This window comes from Leopardus geoffroyi, chromosome B4 (assembly GCF_018350155.1).
Source record: "Leopardus geoffroyi isolate Oge1 chromosome B4, O.geoffroyi_Oge1_pat1.0, whole genome shotgun sequence".
Lineage (NCBI taxonomy): Eukaryota > Metazoa > Chordata > Mammalia > Carnivora > Felidae > Leopardus > Leopardus geoffroyi.
In genome coordinates this window covers 100,964,195-100,983,279 of record NC_059341.1, presented here as the reverse complement: position 1 = coordinate 100,983,279, position 19,085 = coordinate 100,964,195, and the positions used below count along the sequence as shown (strand labels likewise).

Genomic DNA, 19,085 nt, shown 5'->3' with positions numbered 1-19,085 from the left:
CCTCAGAAAGGCACAAGGACCCAGGGTGGTGGGCACAGTTAAACAAAACACTGAAATATTTAATTCATCTAAGTCTAAAGATCATTACAAACAGCTACCTACAGACAACTACAGAACCTGAGGCTTGGTGTGACATTTTTTAGACTCCACTCTGACCTGATACATGGTAACTTACTAAATCCTGGAAACGGAAGTGATTTCCTCAAACATTTCAATCCTGCGTAAGTTACAAAGAACGTTGCAGTGTCCTGACACATTCAGCTGGCTCACGTAGAAAAGGAGGCACCAGACTATACACAATATTTTCACTATTTCCCCAGAAACTTTTATCAAAGACTCAATCTAACCTTTAATTTCAGGGGTAAGGTGTGAGATTGGTAAAATAAACCAGCATGACCAATGAACATATCTTCATCTTGTCCAAAGCCTATTTTAACATACTGTATTGCTTATTTTGAAAAGCTACAGCGGTTGTGCTGTGTACGGCATCAAAAACATAAGCAGAAACTTAGTGGGAAGAAATCAACGGAGGATGTACTAGGTGAAAGAATTCATGCTTATTTATGTCATAGCCTTGAGCACCTCACGTGGTCTTAGAAGACAAGTTCCACTGTGGGAGAGGGGAAGGCCTCTTTGTTAAGCAGGCTGGGGAAGCTAATCAACCATAAATGAAGATAGGCTGAACTGAAGAACAATTATGGAATAACTTCTAAATCTGCATGTAGTAGTTTTAGAACTTGCCCACAGATTCTTTGACATTCCCAACAAAACACGGAGACTAATTCCCCTCCCTCTGAATAAAGGCCAACCTAGTGACTCATTTTTAGCACAATATGATGGACAAGGCGAGGTTAGAAAAGGCAATGGTTTTTGCCTGCCTCTTTCCCTTTGGAAGTTTAATCTTGGAACTCAGCTGCCATGTTTTGAGGAAGTCCAAACCACATGGAGGTATTACAGCCATAGCCTCCACTGAGAGACCTCGACCATCAGCCAGTATTAACTGACATGAGTGAGCCTTCAGATGATTCCAGTCCCCGGTTTTTGAACATCCCAGCCCACACCAAGTGGAACAAGGTGAGCTATTCCTGTTGAGTCCTGAGCAAACTAGAGATCTGTGAACAAAAACACCATTTTAAGCCACTAAATTTTTGAGAGGTTGGTTAGCTACAGGTAACCCAAATGTAAATATTAAACCACTCCCCACACAGAACCAACATTTCCCATACCTACTAAGGTTCCCAAATTATATTGGAGATATTAGTAGATATCTGAAAGGAAATTACTCTAAACAAAGCTGCCAGGTGCCTACTAATTTGAGGTTACTACCCCATAAACAACCTACTCAAAATTATTCTTAAATTGGGAGCCATAACAAACAGCTCCCCCCAAAATGTAAAATTAGCTACCAGTGGTTCTAGGAGTGGAAGAAGAAATTTGGCTTTGTTTAGGCTCTGTTCTGGGAGGAATCACTTTCATCATTTGGAATAAGTCAACAGGGTAGCCCAAAAGTAATCCAAATGTGTTATTAAAGTGCTGAATGGTAAATAAATACTTTTATTTTTAAAGTGACCCAACTGGGATGTTTTCAGTCCCTGGTGGTGGTTTGGTATATTTGAGGAGGGCTGGGAACTCTAGTTCCCAAAAATCTTCAGGATCAGTTAAGTTTAGCAAGTGTTGCTGCTACCAATCTGTATCAATACACACACAGCTGTAGATTCACAGGACACACTAGCGTAATGAAGGCCTTGAGAGCATGTGGTTGAGAAGTCTGTTTTAACTCGAGAGCCTTTAGTTGCACATGGAACCACTAACATATTAAAAGAAGCACTGGGAATCTGGTCCACTGGTTCTCAAACTTTTTTTTTTTTTTTTTTTTTTTAATCTCAGGACCCCTTTACATTCTTAAATTGTTGAGGAGCCCAAGGAGCTATTGTTTATGATCAATTACATCTACCAATATTTTCTGTATCAGAAATTAAAACAAAATTTTTAAAAATGTGTTAACTCAGACTTCCACTTAAAGCAAAATGAAAATAACAGGCCAGATTTACCCTCTCACTTGAAACACCAAAACCACAAATTACATCGGAAAAAAAAAAAGTTTTCAGGCCTTGGACAACAGGCAACAAAGAACACTGATGGGGAAATGAGATCAGGCTTAGGCTTAGCAGTCTCACTAGTTTTGAGTTTCCAAGCTACAGCTGTAGTGCAAGGAAGGAAAACACAGGTGGGGTTGGGAGGCACCCCAAGTTGAGACTGAGTGGAGTCCAGAAGGGCCAAGGCAGCTAGAGTTCAAAGGACCTGAGAGAGCCGTACAGAAAAATAACTCCACAGACATGAAGAGGACAACCCACCCCCCCACCTTGCAAGTCTTCAGCCGTGTGCTGATAGCGCCTGTGAGGTAACTGTCCAAGACCAGAGAAAAAAAGCAACTGAAAGACTCAGAACAAAGTCTGGTGCTCACATGGAGCTGGGAATAGTTCCTGTTCATTGCCACCAGTGACACGGGGAAACACAATTCATGGGGCTTTCGATGGAGTACATTGCTCTTGCTCATCTCAACAATGGGGAATAATTAATCCTAAATTGAACATTGCTCAGTCCTGCCTAACCAATCTTGCTAACAACAAAATCTGAAAGAACTGAAGCTTCCAAATAACTGCATCCCAGAACAAAGCTCTGCAATTTTTGTAGGAATACAAAAATATCCAGTACTCAATTCATAGTGTCTGGCACCAAATCAAAAATTACTAGTCATCTTAAATAAAAATTTGAAAAGAAAAAAAAATTACTAGTCATGCCAAGAAGCAGGAAAATACAACCTGTAACAATGAGGAAAAATCAAAACCAACTCAACCTGACATAGATGTGAAAATTAGCAGGTAAGGATATTAAAAGTTAATTATGGGGCACCTGGTTGGCTCAGTTGGTTGAGCGTGACTCTTGACTTTGGCTCAGATCATGATCTCACAGTTTGTGACACTGAGCCCCGTGCTGGGCTCTATGCTGAGAGCAGAGCCTACTTGGGATTCTCTCTCCCTCTCTCTCTGTTCCTCCCCTGCTTACTCACTCTCACTTTTAAAAATATAAAAAAAATAAAAAGTTAATTATAAGTGTACTCCATCCATATCTTCAAAACAGTAGAGACAGAAGATATAAAAAATGGTCTAAATCAAACACTGTAGGTGAAAACTATGTCGGAGATGAAAAATCCCTTAAATGCCTAAATAGTATTGACAATAGACTAAACTAGACAGAAAAAGATTTAAGTGAACTTAAAGACCTGAAGACAATCCAAACTAAATACTGGGGAAAAAGAGAATTTAAAAAGTGAACTGACTGGGTCACCTGGGTGGCTCAGAGTTAAGTGTCCAACTCTTGATTTCAGCTCAGGTCATGATCTCAGATCATGATCTCAGCGTTGAGCTCCGCACTGGGCACGGAGTCTAAGATTCTCTCTCCCTCCCCTTCTGCCCTTCCCCGTGCTCTCTCAAAAATAAAAAATGAACTGATCGTGAGCTGTAGGACAATCTCAAGTTGCCTAATCAATGTGTACCTAGAGTTTCCTGAGGGTGGGGGAGGGAAAAGGAAAAATATTTGAAGACATAATAACTGAAAATTTCCAAATTTGATGAAAACTGTAAACCTACAGATGCAAGCCAGCAGCAATGAGGCTTTCAGATGCTTTGAATGGAAACAGTCCCTCTTTTGGAGTACTAGAAACACTGCTATTAAAACGTATTGTTCAATCGAAGTAAATGTCTGATGACAGATGTTCAGGTAAAATTTATCCAAGCAAAAAATTCATACTCCAAAAGCAAAAAGTTTTCTAAAAGGCACATCTGGTTTCCTGGAGTTTGTGACTTAGCTGACCCCGATGAAGGAACATTCTGAATATCCCACTTGGAATTAGACTTTCCATTTTGTAAAGTCACACAAAGATATTTAATAAGTAACTCTTAATACCAACAACTTTATGAAACTGAAGATTTACTTTTTGACAAGAAGCTAAGATTTCTTGTCTTGATACATACCACTTGTTTCCAGTTATCTCTATAAACTCTTAGAATCTGGTATCCTTATCTTGGTACAACCTACCAATCTTGGGAAGGGCTGGGAGATCCATGTAAGTCAACAATGAAGGGGAGAAATATACCCGGAATGAAACTTGGTGGCTTGTTGCAGAATTTGCTTTATTTTTATACTTGTTCAAAATATTGTTCCTTGAGCTCTACACAGCTCTGGAGGCATTACTTTAAACATCATAAAATAATTATGAAATGAGTATTAATTATTCCAGTCTGAAAATACTTAATACCACTGGGTTCTCAACCCATAAACAATCATGTGGACATGCACATGCAGGAAAAGGCACCTTCGCAATTTCTCCTTTTTCAAATTCCCCAAAAAAGAAGTTACGATGCATAGCTTTTCAAGTGACTGAGATCAATGTTTGGTAGGTTTCCTTTTCCAAAATTTTACCACAGTGTCTCTAGATAATACTTAGATTTAAAACTTGGAGATTCATACAGTCCTTGAGGATCCTACTTACTCTATGGAATCCAAAATTCTTAAAGAAAAATTTCCTTTTACTTAAAAAGTATTAATTACATACATATACATAGACATGGGATTAGAGTTTTTTAAAATACTACCACCACCTTTTACTTTTGCTAATTTCTAGTCCTCCCACTTGAACCCTAGTGGTTCCAGATACAAATATACATAATAATCTTTTCAATATAATAGGTTACCACTACCCAGTGTCTCGTCAATTTCTTGAAGTGAACTGAACGAAATAACAAACAAACACACGCTTAAGAGTCAATATTTATTCTGATTAATATTTTACAAAATTTTAACAGATTTAATTTATGTAAGGAGAGCTAATTTATTAAACACTTTACAGGTTTTTCTTTCCACAGAGTAACACGGTAAGTAGCAAAATAATACTTGGCACAGTTATAAATAAAGAAAATATAAAATAAAAATATCCATAGCTTAAGTATAATGATACTGCTTTATGCCTATTAATATTTCAAATAAATTCCTGGGAACAAAAATGTGAAGGAAAAAAACTCCAAAGAAGTAATTCATGTTCCGGGCTGAGAAGTAAGTTCCTATTTGCTGTAAGTATCCAATTAAGCTGATATGAACTATTCCCCAAAGGGTCACCTTCGTACACAACTTTAGAACTGGGTTAAGCTGGTTCCACACACACGACTTATAAAGTAAGTAAACGGACGGTACAGTACACTGCTGCATAGCTGGCTCCTGGCTATCTGACCACCTGACCATCTCTAAACTATAGATCTTACCGGCACTGCGAGATGGTTAGTACGAAAGCATTAACATTGCTAGTATTTTCCACGTACTTCTGTATCTAGAGTATCTTTTCTATTGAACTGAAAGACATCTCTTTTGCACTGAAAAGAATATTGTACCACAAAGAAAGAACATGGTAACAACACTCTTATCCAAACTCTTGAGAATACCACCATTATATTCGACTGTTAATAAAAATGTATCCAATAAAAATTGCAACCGAGTCTTCATGTGAAGTGGCTCAAAATACAAAAAATTAAAACAAATTCTAGCCTTTTATAAATAACTTTGAATTTAAAAATTATCTAAAATTTCCCCCAATTATAGTAGTCAAAACTAGCAGAGACATTTGTAAAGTTAACCAATTTTTTACATTCTATGACAAAATGGCACAATGCTATTGCCACCCCACACCCATCTTTTCCCTTTTCAAAAATAAAGTACGTATGCCAATTTTCTAATATTAAAACACTCAAATACACTAAAGGTAATCTTTCTGATGTGTGACTTATGGTCAAAGAAACTACTATATAAAAATGGTACTTGGAAATACTGAACATCAACTATATACATTTTCACTGCTCCTCTTACTAAGGCAAGGGGCGGGTATACCACTAGATTGCTTTAATACCTGTAATCTGCATTTTACAGAGAATACTAATTTTACCAAGCTTCAGACATGCAGTGGAACTTGCAGGGTATAATGCCTATTAACAGCAATATTGAACATCACTAGAAGCTCATTAGGTTATCTCCCTTTTCTTTTTGGTTGGATAAAATGAAATGAGCAGCTTTGAATACACTAACACATACAGACACAAAGAGAAAACTATTTGATAAATTATTTATATACAGATACACAATCTTTACACTGGTCTAGGATCTGTCATCAGTCTGACCACCCTTTCCCCACCCTCCCCCAAGCCCATTCCCTCTCACAGGTTTCCCACAGGTTGCTCGAACCACAGTTTGCTACAGCACTTAAGAGGACTAAACCAAGTCTCACTCTGTAAACAATATTTATGGAAGCAGTGACTAATAGTTCACCGTGAGAGTATGGAAATGCTGCAACAAAAATTGATCAGTGCATCACATTTAACAAAGAAGATCTTTCTGAAATGGTTTCAGACAGCATTAACAAACCTCAAAACATTCAATATTGGGGGAATTGAAATAATCTTGAGGATTAAATTCTTTCTGATAGGTCATTTTTTAAAAACCAGAATATACCATTAGCTTTTCTTTTATTCACATGTGCTATATGTACAGAGATCATGCTCCATTTTTAGCTAAACTCCATTATTTTGTTTACAATTTATTTCGCAGCTCAGAATTCTAGAAGTATATCCATTTATCTCTATTACTGAGAATTTTGCATGAACTTATTTGTTCTGCTTTGAAATTACCTCAACTCTTAAAAATTGGACTGTTTGCACATCAAATTAAATTCTAATTTATGCTTTACTGGATAGTATGTGCTAGTATTCTATGAGGTGTATCATGCACTTAGTAGGGCTTTTAAGTTTGAACAAAATAACATGACTTACTATACTCATGCAAGTGCTTTATTAATCAGACCATAAAACCTCAGAGCAAGGTTACTACAAATGATTTCACTGAACTAGAAATATATCAGCATTGCAACAGCTGATGGCAATAAAATAGTGTTAGCACATATTCTTGTGAACATTATTTTCTCGTGCCCTTGAAGACACATTACAGTAGATCCCTAATAAAACCACATGATTTTGATCACAGTATTTACATGTACATTCTAAAATGTACATAATACTAGTCTGAATCAATTTGAGACCATTCTCCTGGAATTAAATGCAATAGTCATAGTAGAGTGCATCATAAAATTTAGCCATAAATCATAAATTTAGTTTTAGCTAGAATTGAACATTTCTGATCAGTATACCATGTCTATCAACAGAATAAGTTCAGAATAAGTTCACTCTTTCTTCGTGAAAAATGTTATGAGAACAAAACCAAAAAGTTGAGTATGTTGTGAATTCCCACATTACGAACCATTAAAATTCCTTTTTATGATCTTTATTCTTCCCAGAAGTGGCAGTGTGCTCTGTCCATGTTCACTTTTGTTAATAAAGTGTTGAAAAAAAGACTGTAAAATCCACTGTTAGCCCTACATATAGCATGCTATTGTTCAAAAATGTGGATTCGAGTGTGAGAGAGACACGGACAGACACAATTTTCAGGCACCACTCAGCAATATGCTTCATAGGATAAAGATGTTGCTACACGAGCTGGTACCCAGATCCTGATATTTGGTCATATTCTATTGTATACTGCCTGGTCCAGTCCACGATAACAGGACGAAAGAGGCCACAGCATCGAAATTCAAAGAAGTCTATAATGTTCCTTACACATCCATGGCTAAAATATCCCCCCAACAAAAAGAAAAAGAAAAAGCCTATTAGTACAATAATTTGATATATGAGTTTAATTTAATTTTGGTGTTAAATATATATTTTTCTAAACTTAAAAACTCAGGTTACTTTCCAGAAAGAACCTGTTTGTTTATAACTCTACCAAATATATATGCATTAATGTTTCTTCATAGTTCTGCCAACACTAATTTTTCTTCTCTCTTTTGTTAATTTAATGGGTTACACAATTATATTTTAAAGTTATTCAAATCTGCATTTCTTTCATTCCTGTGTCCTATGTAATTTTTTTTTATAAAACTCTTCCTTGTTGGGCAGCTCTTTGGCAAGGAGACAAACTCTATCCAAAATTGAGAAAGTAAAAGGCAAAATGATTACAAACAGCATGAATCTGGCAATGTACCTAAAAGTAACAATTTAAGAAAAGAAATGTCAAGGGTAAGTTCAGGGAATTTTAGGACTTGAAGAATACCTCTGGAAAAGCAGTCACAGTTTTCCATTTTATATAATAATCGTGCCTATGGGAGAATTCTCAAAACTACCCAACTCCCTTATTTTTGCTTTCATTTAACGGTTTGTATGCTTTCCAGAAGCATGCAATAATTAACAGCATCACAAAAAACTGAAGGCCAAGTAGCTTGAGTAAAAATCAAAAGTTTTAAATACTTCGTATAATTAGGAAACTACTACTTTTCAGCATCAAACTAAATGTAAAATTAAATATATACATATATATTTGAACTATATATTGAACTATTTGAGCTATATATCTGAACTACTGAACAGCATAGTCTCTTCAATAAATGATGTTGGGAAAACTGGACAGCTACACACAAAAGAATGAAATAGGTCCACTATATTATACCGCACACAAAAATTAATTCAAACTGGATTAAAGGCTTAAAGGCAAGATATGAAACCACAGAATTGCTAGAAGAAAACATAGGTGGTCAGCTCCTTGACATGGATCTTGGCAATGAATTTTTTAATATAAACCAAAGCAAAGTAAACAAGTGAGACTACACCAAAGTAGAAAGCTTCTGTACAAGAAAAGAAACCCTCGACAAAATGAGAAGGCAACCTACTGAATGGGAAAAAGTATGTGCAGATCATATACAATAAGGGATTAATATCCAAAATATATAAAAAACTCCTACAACTCAAGAGCAAAGAGAACTCATACAACTCAAAAGAAAAAAACAATTCAATTAGAAAATGGGCAGAAGATCTGAACAGACATTTTTCCAAAAACATAGATGACGAACAGATACATGAAAAGATGCTCACTAATCTTCAAAGAAATGCAAATCAAAATCACAATGAGATAGCACTTCACATCTGCTAGGATGGCTAGTATCAAAAAGACAAGAACTAACAAGTTTGGTGAGTATGTGGAGAATAGGGATGTCTTATGCACTACTGGTGGGAAGGTTAAATTGTTGCAGCTACTAGGAAAACAGTAGAGTCCTCAAAAAACTAAAGCTAGAACTACCATATGATCCAGCAATTCCAATTCTGAGTATTTGGGAAAAAAAAACAAAACACCTCAAAAAACAAAAAACAAGAAACTAACAAAAAAAACCCCACTAATTTGAAAAGATATATGTACCCTCAAGTTCACTGCAGCATTATTTACAACAGTCATGACATAGAAACAACGTAAGTGTTCATCGATGGATGAATGAAGAAAATGTGGTATGTGTATGTACATAGAACACACACGCGCACGTGCAATATTATTCAGCCATAAAAAATAAGGAAATCTTGCCATTTGTGACAACATGAGTGGACTTTGAGGGCTTCAGACTAAGTGAAATTAATTAGAAAGATAAAGACAAAAACCATATAATCTCACTTATATATGGAATCTAAACAAACAATACCAAGCTCACAAGGAATAGACTGGTGATTCTCAGAGGGCTGCAGGTGTGGTGTGGGCAAAATAAGTGAGAGGAGTCAAAAGGTACACACTTTGTTATAAAATTAATAAGTCATGGGGATATAATGCACAGCATTGTGACTACAGTTAATAGTTCTATGTTCCATATTTGAAAGTTGCCAAGACACATCTTAAAAAGTTCTTATCACAAGAAAAAAAATTCTGTAACTATGTATGGTGACAAATGTTAGCTAGACTTATTGTGTTGGTCATTTTTCAAGATACACAAATATCATTATGTTGTACATTTAAAATGTTATATATTACACCTCAATTAAAAAAAGGAAATATAAAATAAAACTATGTCTATGGAAATTTTTCTGTCATTCAAAGGACAAATAAAATAATTCACACTGAAAAGCAGCTGCCCTAGAGTCTAGAAAATTTCCCTATATACAAATTTCAATTGATTATATTTTAAAAATCATATTTCAATTATCTGGATACATTCATTTATCAGTGAAAACTTGTAAAAACTTATGGCAATGTTAAAGCTGAATGTTAATATATAAAGATTTCTGTTTATACCAAATGTTAGCAGATCAATAGAGTTAGAATTGTGCAAATAAGAAAAAAAAATGTTACAAATTCACATGCAGTTAATGTGATGAATTCTAAAGTTATGGTAAACTAACCAATGCTATGTCTGGCAGAAATCTTAGAATTCAGTAGGATTTCTAAGCTATTTTACATATTGCTAACCAAAAGAAAAATTCCCTGTTTCATATCCTATTGACATACCTAAAAAAAAATATTTCTCTTTGATGTATTCACTAGATATTTGCTAAGTTTGGTTAGTAAGGAATTTTATATGCCAAAATAAAATATTAAATTTATAAACATGTACGTACTTGAATGGGCTTTCAATAGATGTTGTTGTGACTTTAAAGTGCTTATATCTTCTGGCATTCATTCTTTCATTTGTAGTGATACCTAAACATGATATCTAGGAGGTAAGAGAAAGCAAACCATTAACTCCCTCTGATGGAAAATAAGTTTTAATGTAAAAGAAGTTAATTCTCAAGGGGGGAAAAAGTGGTGAAATTTGTTTCTGTTTTTCCATTAGGAGATTATCAAGCTTGTTTACATGGTATCACTTTGACTCTGGTGAAAAGTAGCCAGTTAAACAGGAAAAATGTTTAAAGCACAGGTTATTTGGCATTGGGCTTGGGGAGAGATGGACACTATGTACACAGACCACCTCTCCATGAGCCCCTTTAAAAAAGAGCTTTCAAAAAAATCCTTAATTTAAAAACAGACTCTTGAATAAATACTGATATTTGTAGGTAATAAAACATTATGAATAAACACAAAACTAATGGCATCACTGACCTGAGCTCACACCTATATCCAAATGGATATAGCTGAATCAGGAACAACAGAAATACATTTTGTCACAAGTAGTATTGAAAATTCATAATATGAAAAAATTCATACTATAAGAAGGAGAGGAGGAGGGAGAGTGGGAGCTAGAAAGGAAAAGTAAAGAGTAAAGGAAGAGGAAGGAAACTAAGTGGAAAATTTTAATCCTTGAAAAGCTGGATTGGTTGGAAACAGAATGCATTATTATCTTCCAACAAGGAATGGAGTTTTAAGAGTTGTCAGCACACTAAAGAACCAGCCATGTACTTGCACATACCTGGTACATCTGACACATGAGTAATACAGCCACCCACATGAAATGAAAAATACTGTTCAGAAACATCCAAAACATCCAAGGTGAACATGTAGCAATTTGAGTAATATATGTCCAAAATCCATCCTTGGTGTAAGTGGTCTCACAGTGGAGTCCCCAGTCTAAAATGAGAACAGAAGTTTCACATTTACTCAGTAATCATCCAACCACCTCATGAAGACAACTGCAAGAGGCACCACTTAGAAAACATGATCCAAAAGTCTAGATTTAACCAATAACTTTCGATACAAATTGTTTACACTTTTATACTTCTAAATAATCCCTTTCTACATCAGTGAAAAAATCAGAGCAAAGATAGAAATGGACAAAGCAGCAATCTTAAAAAACAAACAAAAAAACTACTGTACTTAAATAGTATAGTTTTTATTTGATTGGCATTGTCTACATATAATGATTAACATCTTTATACAGAGATAAGGTGACATGCATATAAGTAAAAATTTTTTTTGGGGGGGGGGGACATATAATAAATACAATGAGATCACCTCCGTGAGAGGGGCTTTTTCCAAAACAAAAATCTCCTCTTTGAGAGCTGCTGCCATAAAAACTACTGCTGCTTTAGGCCGTATTCTCTCTCTAGTGTGTTGGGCCAGAAGTTAGGTCAAGATCTTTTATCAAATATTTCTCTCCATTAATCTCTATTTGAGGAAGTAGCCTCCTTTTTCATCAGGGCAATAACAGACATTATCCTTAATATCTGTGGGAGAAGAGGACTAGGAAATCATCCTTCCAAGTCCTATTTTTAAGCCAGGCTATAATATATATTATGATAAGTACCACCAAGCCCTGAAGCGTAGCAACTAACATCTTCATTTAAACCCTTCTCAAACCATGTTCTCAATGTAAAAAACAAAACAAAACAAAAACATCATTTCCTCTATACCCATATGATCAAGTGAATGGCAATTTATTCTTAAAAGAGTAACTTTTAATATTCTCTAGTAGGCAATAATTACACCTTACTTTTCAAAATATTTCAAGTTCTGTGTGAAGTTCACTATACTTTCCCAACTGGTAAGGAAGAGCAACTAGCACAGTCACAAAATCTGTAAGCTACTAGAGTAAGGCAAGCACGTGATGTGAAAAATGTTGATGTATTTTACCCAGAAGCTTTGCAAAGCCTATTAGGCTAACATGTTTTTCAGAATAACTATAATTCTGTTGCTTATGCTATACGTTGAATATGTTTATAGTTCTATATCTATTTTTTCCTTATGCTTCAGTGCAGTAAGGTGTCCAAAGCCGTTAATTTTTAGTTAAAAGACTTATCACCATTATATTTTGCTAACATGGTAATACGCAAAAGTATACAATTGTCTTAAGAAGGTAAAAAGCTAATTGTACTCACAAGAAATACAACCATAAATCATCCAGCAGATCATAAAAAGCAAGAAGAATAGGTAGCCCATAAAGTATCTATGGTTGCCTGCACCTAAAGAACAACACAGAAGCAATTTTTTTCAGCTAAGAAAAAACAACTAGAAATACACCTTTTGGGGATGGGGATAGACAAATGCCATGAAAGGTGTGATACAATTTGGACAATAAACACATACATTACTTACTTGATTAAATGCTCCTCAGGAAAATAAATGTTTTAATAAAAGTCTTAAAATAAGAATGCTTGTAACTACACACAAAGATATAAGGACTGCAATGACATTCATTCTGAAGTCAAGAGTCCCAATGAGCCAAATGAATCTCAATTCTGAGTTTTAATGTACTGTTTTGTTTTGTGAGGTTTAAAATAACTCTATTTTATCTTTATTTGTATAAACCTTATAATCCAACTTTTTAAAGGCTTCTTCTCAACGGTTATGCAATCTCTGTAATGTTTCCTGCTGTCACCTCATAAAATCCTTAGGGTTATCTCTCAGACCACTTAGTTCACCTCCTTGGACCACACCATTCTTGAATACTGAGGTACACAGAATTCCATCGGTCATCCCTCTCTGCTTCTGTACACAACATCCTTCCAGATATTTTTATTGCCTTACTTTCTTCAGCTTAACTAAAACACAATACTATTCTGCCTCCTTATCGATTTCACTATTACCCAATAAAGAAAACAGGACAGAGGCGGCACCAGAAAGAACTGATAGAGAAATATCAATCATTCCTAGACACTGGTTTTATAACTTTCTCACAGCTGAGTTGCTGTTTTATCAACCAGAAGATAACTGGGAGGAATGGGGCTGTAGTAGGGTGTAGGAATGAAGTTTCTAACATCTAATTTAATACTGTAATTCATTAGTTACCTAGAATAACTTAAATGAACAACATACCTAGAAATCATTAATAAAACTTACCTACACAGTTACCCACCCATGGGCAATGATGATCGAATTTTGCTATACAGCGGTTGCATACACCACAGTGTTTGGACCTCACTGGTTTCCGTATCTGTTAACAAGCATGTTAAAAGATTATGAAAGGCATTATACCGAAGAAAGGAAAGCTGAACATTTATTTTCTCAAAATACAATTAAGAAGAAAACAAAACTCTATTTCCAAAGGAACAAAATAAAACAAAAACCACTATTGTTTTCTTCAATGGAATTTCAACTGCAACAACAAAGAAAAGACAGGATAGGGCTAGTGTGGAATATAAACTCCTAAGAATGGGGCAGAACCATAACTTTACAAAAGTAATTAAGAATCACAGACCTATTTGCTATTGTAATGAATGGTACTATATTTAATTCACATCCCTCACATTTCTGATTAAAAAAAATCACTCTCCAGGCTTCCAAATGAAAATTTATTGTGATTAATGGTCATGATACTGGTTCTTGTTTAATAAAAGGAAATTGTTCCTTAGTAAAAGGAAGGTCCAGTTCGAAGTGAATAAAAGAACCTCTTAAAATTCAAAGTCATTAGGGGTGTCTGGGTGGCTCAGTCGGTTGGGTGTCGGACTTCAGCTCAGGTCATGATCTCATGATCCATGAGTTCGAGCCCCGCATCCGGCTCTGTGCTGACAGCTCAGAGCCTGGAGCCTGCTTCCAATTCTGTGTCCCTCTTTCTCTGCCCCTCTCCCACTCATGCCCTGTTTCTTTCTCTCAAAAATAAATAAATGTTTAAAAATTTTTAAAAAATAAAATAAAATTCAAAGTCATTAATAAAATGTCTTCCCAAAGTTAACAAATCTAGCAAAAAGCAGTAAGTGTACATATCTTTCTCTTTCAGTGGCTCCTGAGATCTCGGAGACTAAGGTACAGCATCTTTTCTGCTGAACTGCATGACCCACCTGAGAAAGTACACCATGCTTAACAAGTTTAGGTAGTCCCTATTACTTGCAAAAACATAAAATACATTATTCAGCTCTTGACAAGTAATAAAAAAATTCATGTTTATGATGCCATACTATTTTAAGTATTGCGAAAAGTTTGTCTATATTACTCTGAATCAGTCAAGTGACTAAAAGAACTCATTAGTGACCTCCGAAGGGCTACCCAGACCTAATGCTGGATACGTGACAAGAGCTAGTTATCAACCCATGCCAGAAACAAAATCTATAATATCCTTTACTGGTGTTTCAAAAAAACCACTGCCATTTCTCTACTAGTTTGCAATAGGTTAGACACCATTCTGAGGTACTAGGAAAAAAGCATAGGTGGACTATGTGGTCCTTACATGTACTAAAGTGATCTGTGAACCCTTAAAAAAAAGTGCCACTTATTCTTTACCACAGATATGAAATTAAAGCTATTTAGGAGAAAGAAGAAGGATGTATTAAACAAACTCTACCCCCACCTCCAACCCTCAGCTACATTTCCCCTTTGGGCAATACTTGTCAATGGATTCTGAACAAACACTGACACAAGGCTCCTAAACATGATAGGCTCCTCAGTTCACTTACAGAGTAATTAATTCATTTTTAGGAAATTCTGATTTATATATGTCTTCTTAGGGACTTGTCTATTCATCAAAGTGAAGGACATCGATATTATGACAGCTACCTCTGTCAGTTTGAATTATCTATCCAGAAGTACACAGCTTACAATAACACAACATATAACAAAACATTTATACTATGATAATAAAAATAGTCTTGTTCTTGCCATCAGATATTTATTTAACAATGAAATATACTGAGTGACTCTATAAAGAATCTATCTATAAAGAATCTTCATTCTTGGCTTTGTAGAACAAAATAATATTTCCAAAGATCAGCGGAATATAAAAATGTTCTAAACATTAAGGTGACAATTCTGTAAATTAACCATTGTAAAGCATAGAGACAAAAACCTTTTTATAAAGAATGAAAGTGCAAGAGAAGCTAGTCAGCACCCTAAAGTTGCTACCAAAAGTAAAGCAGTATACATTCTGAATACTGAAAATCATAACTGTTTGGTCAAAGAATGTTAGGTGAAACAACTTAAAGGATCTGTAGAGTTACAGCTCCATTTCAAAGACCCACTCCATAATCCTGAATTAAGTCAATTCTCTTGTTATTATTCACATGTTAAGACATTAGTTCAGTTGTAGTGTATATCTTAAAAGTATAAAAGAGCATTTAGTTTCAGGTATGATTTAGGGATTATTTCTATTTTTACAAAGAAAAACATGGTTTAACCACTGTGGCAGTGTATAGATTTTTCACAAGAACTAATCATAAATATTAAGAAAATAATTAAAACACAAAACAGTATTATGCTATAGAAATCTGGGATGTGGGATGTCTATGAAAATAAACAATGTCAGTATTACTATACCGGATTCCATAAATAAATGCTATTTAGTTTCATTTATATCTTTCTTTATGACCTAGTTTAAGATGACAACTTTTAATATCAATGACAAAACAGTGCTCAAAGCTGCAAAAACACTCTACTACAAAGAGATAACTACTCAAACGGAACCATTTTACAGGCCATGTTGTCTTAAAAGTTATCTAACGGATTTTCCCACTGTGACCTTTAAATAGAATAAATTTTTTCTTAAAAATACCTGGGAAGACAATATTAGAGAATCATAGTAAACCTTGTTAGTACTTGATTGCTTAGTTTCTTTGTTGAGTTACATATTAAGAAAGAAAAAGAGATTAAGGATGAATATGAATGAATGGCACCTCGAATCAGAAGTACAGTCCAGGTCTACCACCAGGGTGAATAAGCAGATTGGGAGGAGACATCTTTTTACCATCTTTCTTCTTGTACTACGGTCTAAAAGGCACTTGTGGGGGAATGTGGAGGGCCTGAAATGTGCTCAGCAGAAGAAACTGTTCTCCTTGTTCCCCACCCCTTCTATGCTATGCCACTGCCATGGGAAGAGAAAGGAAAGAATAAAGAAAAAAAAATACTACCAAACAGGTACTGCAGAATATACTGAGGTCCAGACTTCCTGTCTCTGCAAGTTCAACTATTGTCTGTGAATTAAAAAATATATATATTTTATTCAAACTGAACAATGTTCACCAACTATAGTGCCATCAATATGAATCACTAAACATGATGTTCATTTTTAATTAACCAATGTTTTCAGTTCAAAATAATAAAATCTTTCATTCATTTACTTCTGCTATTTCATTGTAATGTGAACACAGGAATTTTATTTCTTTGGATATATGAAAACAACTCTAAACTTAGGGGGATACTCCTCTGAGAATATAACTAAGTTACCTACCCTAAGAACAGGACTATATAGGCTGTGATGACTAAGACATGAAAATAAACTTAAGTTCAATAAAGAACTGAAATCTTCAGAACTGGATTATGACTAAGAAAACCTAGCGAATCAATTAGCAGTAATGTCTGAAGAAAACTAAATATAAGGGTAGCAACCTCTCTGCAGCGTAGAGAAGGGGGGATTAGTCCCTAGGAACTTGCTAGTGCTCTAGTCTTTCATAGACAGAAATAATTCATTAGGATTTGTTTTGTTTTCAGAGACTGGATAAAATAGCTCTTAAGATAATTTAACTGCCTCCAGTCTAATTCTCTTATGTGACACCTTCAGACTGTCAATTTGATTTCCTAAGTACCTGAGCTTTAGGTGAGAGGTGCTGTGGATTAGATATAGATATAGATATAGATATAGATATAGATATAGATATACACAAACACACACACACATATATACATGCATATATAATGTGTGTGTGTGGTGTATAAAAATATTATTAAAACAAAATATGTGCACTATCAACCACTTTTTTGGTCTTCCAGTTACACATTTAACAAACATTTACTGAATTCATTATTATTTGCTGAGGGTTTACAGAGATGTTTAAAATATTGTACTCATCCCTCAAAGCAATCACAATTCTTATAAAGGACAGAAACATGAAATTTAAAAATGTCATGGAAGTGTAAGGACAGGCATTCAGGAGTACCGAGGGTGAGCAATAATTACGCACAATCTCAGTTTGGTTTGAAACTTCTTTTTTATGTTCTAAAAGACAGTTTCTTTCTTTGTACTCTAATAACTGGTATAAATACTGATAATTTCACAAACACATGTGACTAGTTAGATTCTATCTTGCTACCTTTTTCTTTTGTTCTTCTGTAGCTTTAATAATCCCTGGATCTGATTTCCAAGATTTTCCAAAATTGTAGAAAAGTGCAACACTATTGGCAAGGAATGGAAGATGGATAAATAAAAAATTGAGATGTGACTAAAGTTAAGGAATCTAAAGCAATGATAAATGAATTACTATTATAGGTAAACTTATAATCTGTAAAATTTTACCATACGTGCTCACATGCGCGCACACACACACAAAACACCTACCGATAAAAAAAAATACAAGCTGATTTATCTATTATTACATCAAAATAAATATACTTTTAAATTATGTTCATAACTGAATGGAAAAAGTAAAAATGTGATTTCTTTATAAACTTTAAGTCATGTAGGATTGGCTTATCTGACCCTTTAAAAAAGTCAGTGATGCATTAAAAATTCAGTGAATCATTTTTTTTAAATGACCATTACTCCTTTTGATCAAAAATGAAGGGAATTCTCATCTTCAAAGTTATATTAATATATTGCTTTATCTCTTTGCATTAAAATCTTTATATATCTACTACTTAAGACATCACACCCATGCATTTAAAAGGCTTTTAAATTCTTTCCATTGTTTTTTTGAACACAAATTGACCTTAATTTTAGAAAACTATTTAGAAACTTTCTTAAAACAGAAGTTTCCATGTTCACAATTTTCTACCTAATGAAAATGTAAGAAATGTACTAACCTTTATAAATATAAATGAGGAATCAAAAACTATTTTAAATAACACTAAGAAAAATAATGTTGCTAGAGCAACAATTTTCTGAGACACAAATATCTGAAATACTCAAATACTCAAATACCATTTTCAAGATTTTATGTTGGCACAAGTATCAACAACTAAGAATCTCGAGAATAAAGCTGGGTAAATGTATATGCAAAGAATACGAAGTCTGGTACTATTCAGGAGCAGGACCTTTATTCACTATAACAATTTCAAAAGGTGCTAAATGTAACTAAATAGCTCAGCTTCTTACAGCCTGGACTAAATTTGTGAGGGGGCTAAACAGCAGCTCAATAAATGTCTACAGTTTTGAAAGGGATATTCAAGAATTAAACATCAGATGAACTTAAACAATTTCTTTGCTTGGTCTTTAAAAGTGTGGAGATTAGATATCTTCAAATGGTAGTTTGAATTTAGCTTTAATAATAGGGCACACCAGTTAATTTTTAAACTTAAAAACAAAAATTTACAAACTCTCCACAAAT

At 34.5% G+C, this 19,085-nt stretch overlaps 1 protein-coding gene across 5 annotated transcripts in view; it reads right to left on the bottom strand.

Moving 5' to 3' along the window:
- Positions 1 to 19,085, bottom strand: part of ZDHHC17 (zinc finger DHHC-type palmitoyltransferase 17) — a 103,920-nt gene that overhangs the window by 8,497 nt on the left and 76,338 nt on the right. For 3 of the 5 annotated variants that reach the window (XM_045467096.1, XM_045467099.1, XM_045467097.1), the window contains 7 exons: positions 17,853 to 17,977; positions 16,674 to 16,736; positions 13,678 to 13,771; positions 12,717 to 12,800; positions 11,312 to 11,469; positions 10,524 to 10,618; positions 4,818 to 7,722 (listed from right to left, as the gene is read on the bottom strand). In XM_045467096.1, coding sequence (XP_045323052.1) covers positions 7,584 to 7,722; positions 10,524 to 10,618; positions 11,312 to 11,469; positions 12,717 to 12,800; positions 13,678 to 13,771; positions 16,674 to 16,736; positions 17,853 to 17,977 — 758 coding nt within the window. In that variant the 3' untranslated portion in view covers positions 4,818 to 7,583. Of the gene's footprint in view, positions 1 to 4,817; positions 7,723 to 7,766; positions 8,074 to 10,523; positions 10,619 to 11,311; positions 11,470 to 12,716; positions 12,801 to 13,677; positions 13,772 to 16,673; positions 16,737 to 17,852; positions 17,978 to 19,085 lie in introns of those variants that run through there. The other 2 variants (XM_045467098.1, XM_045467100.1) reach the window with 2 other exon arrangements.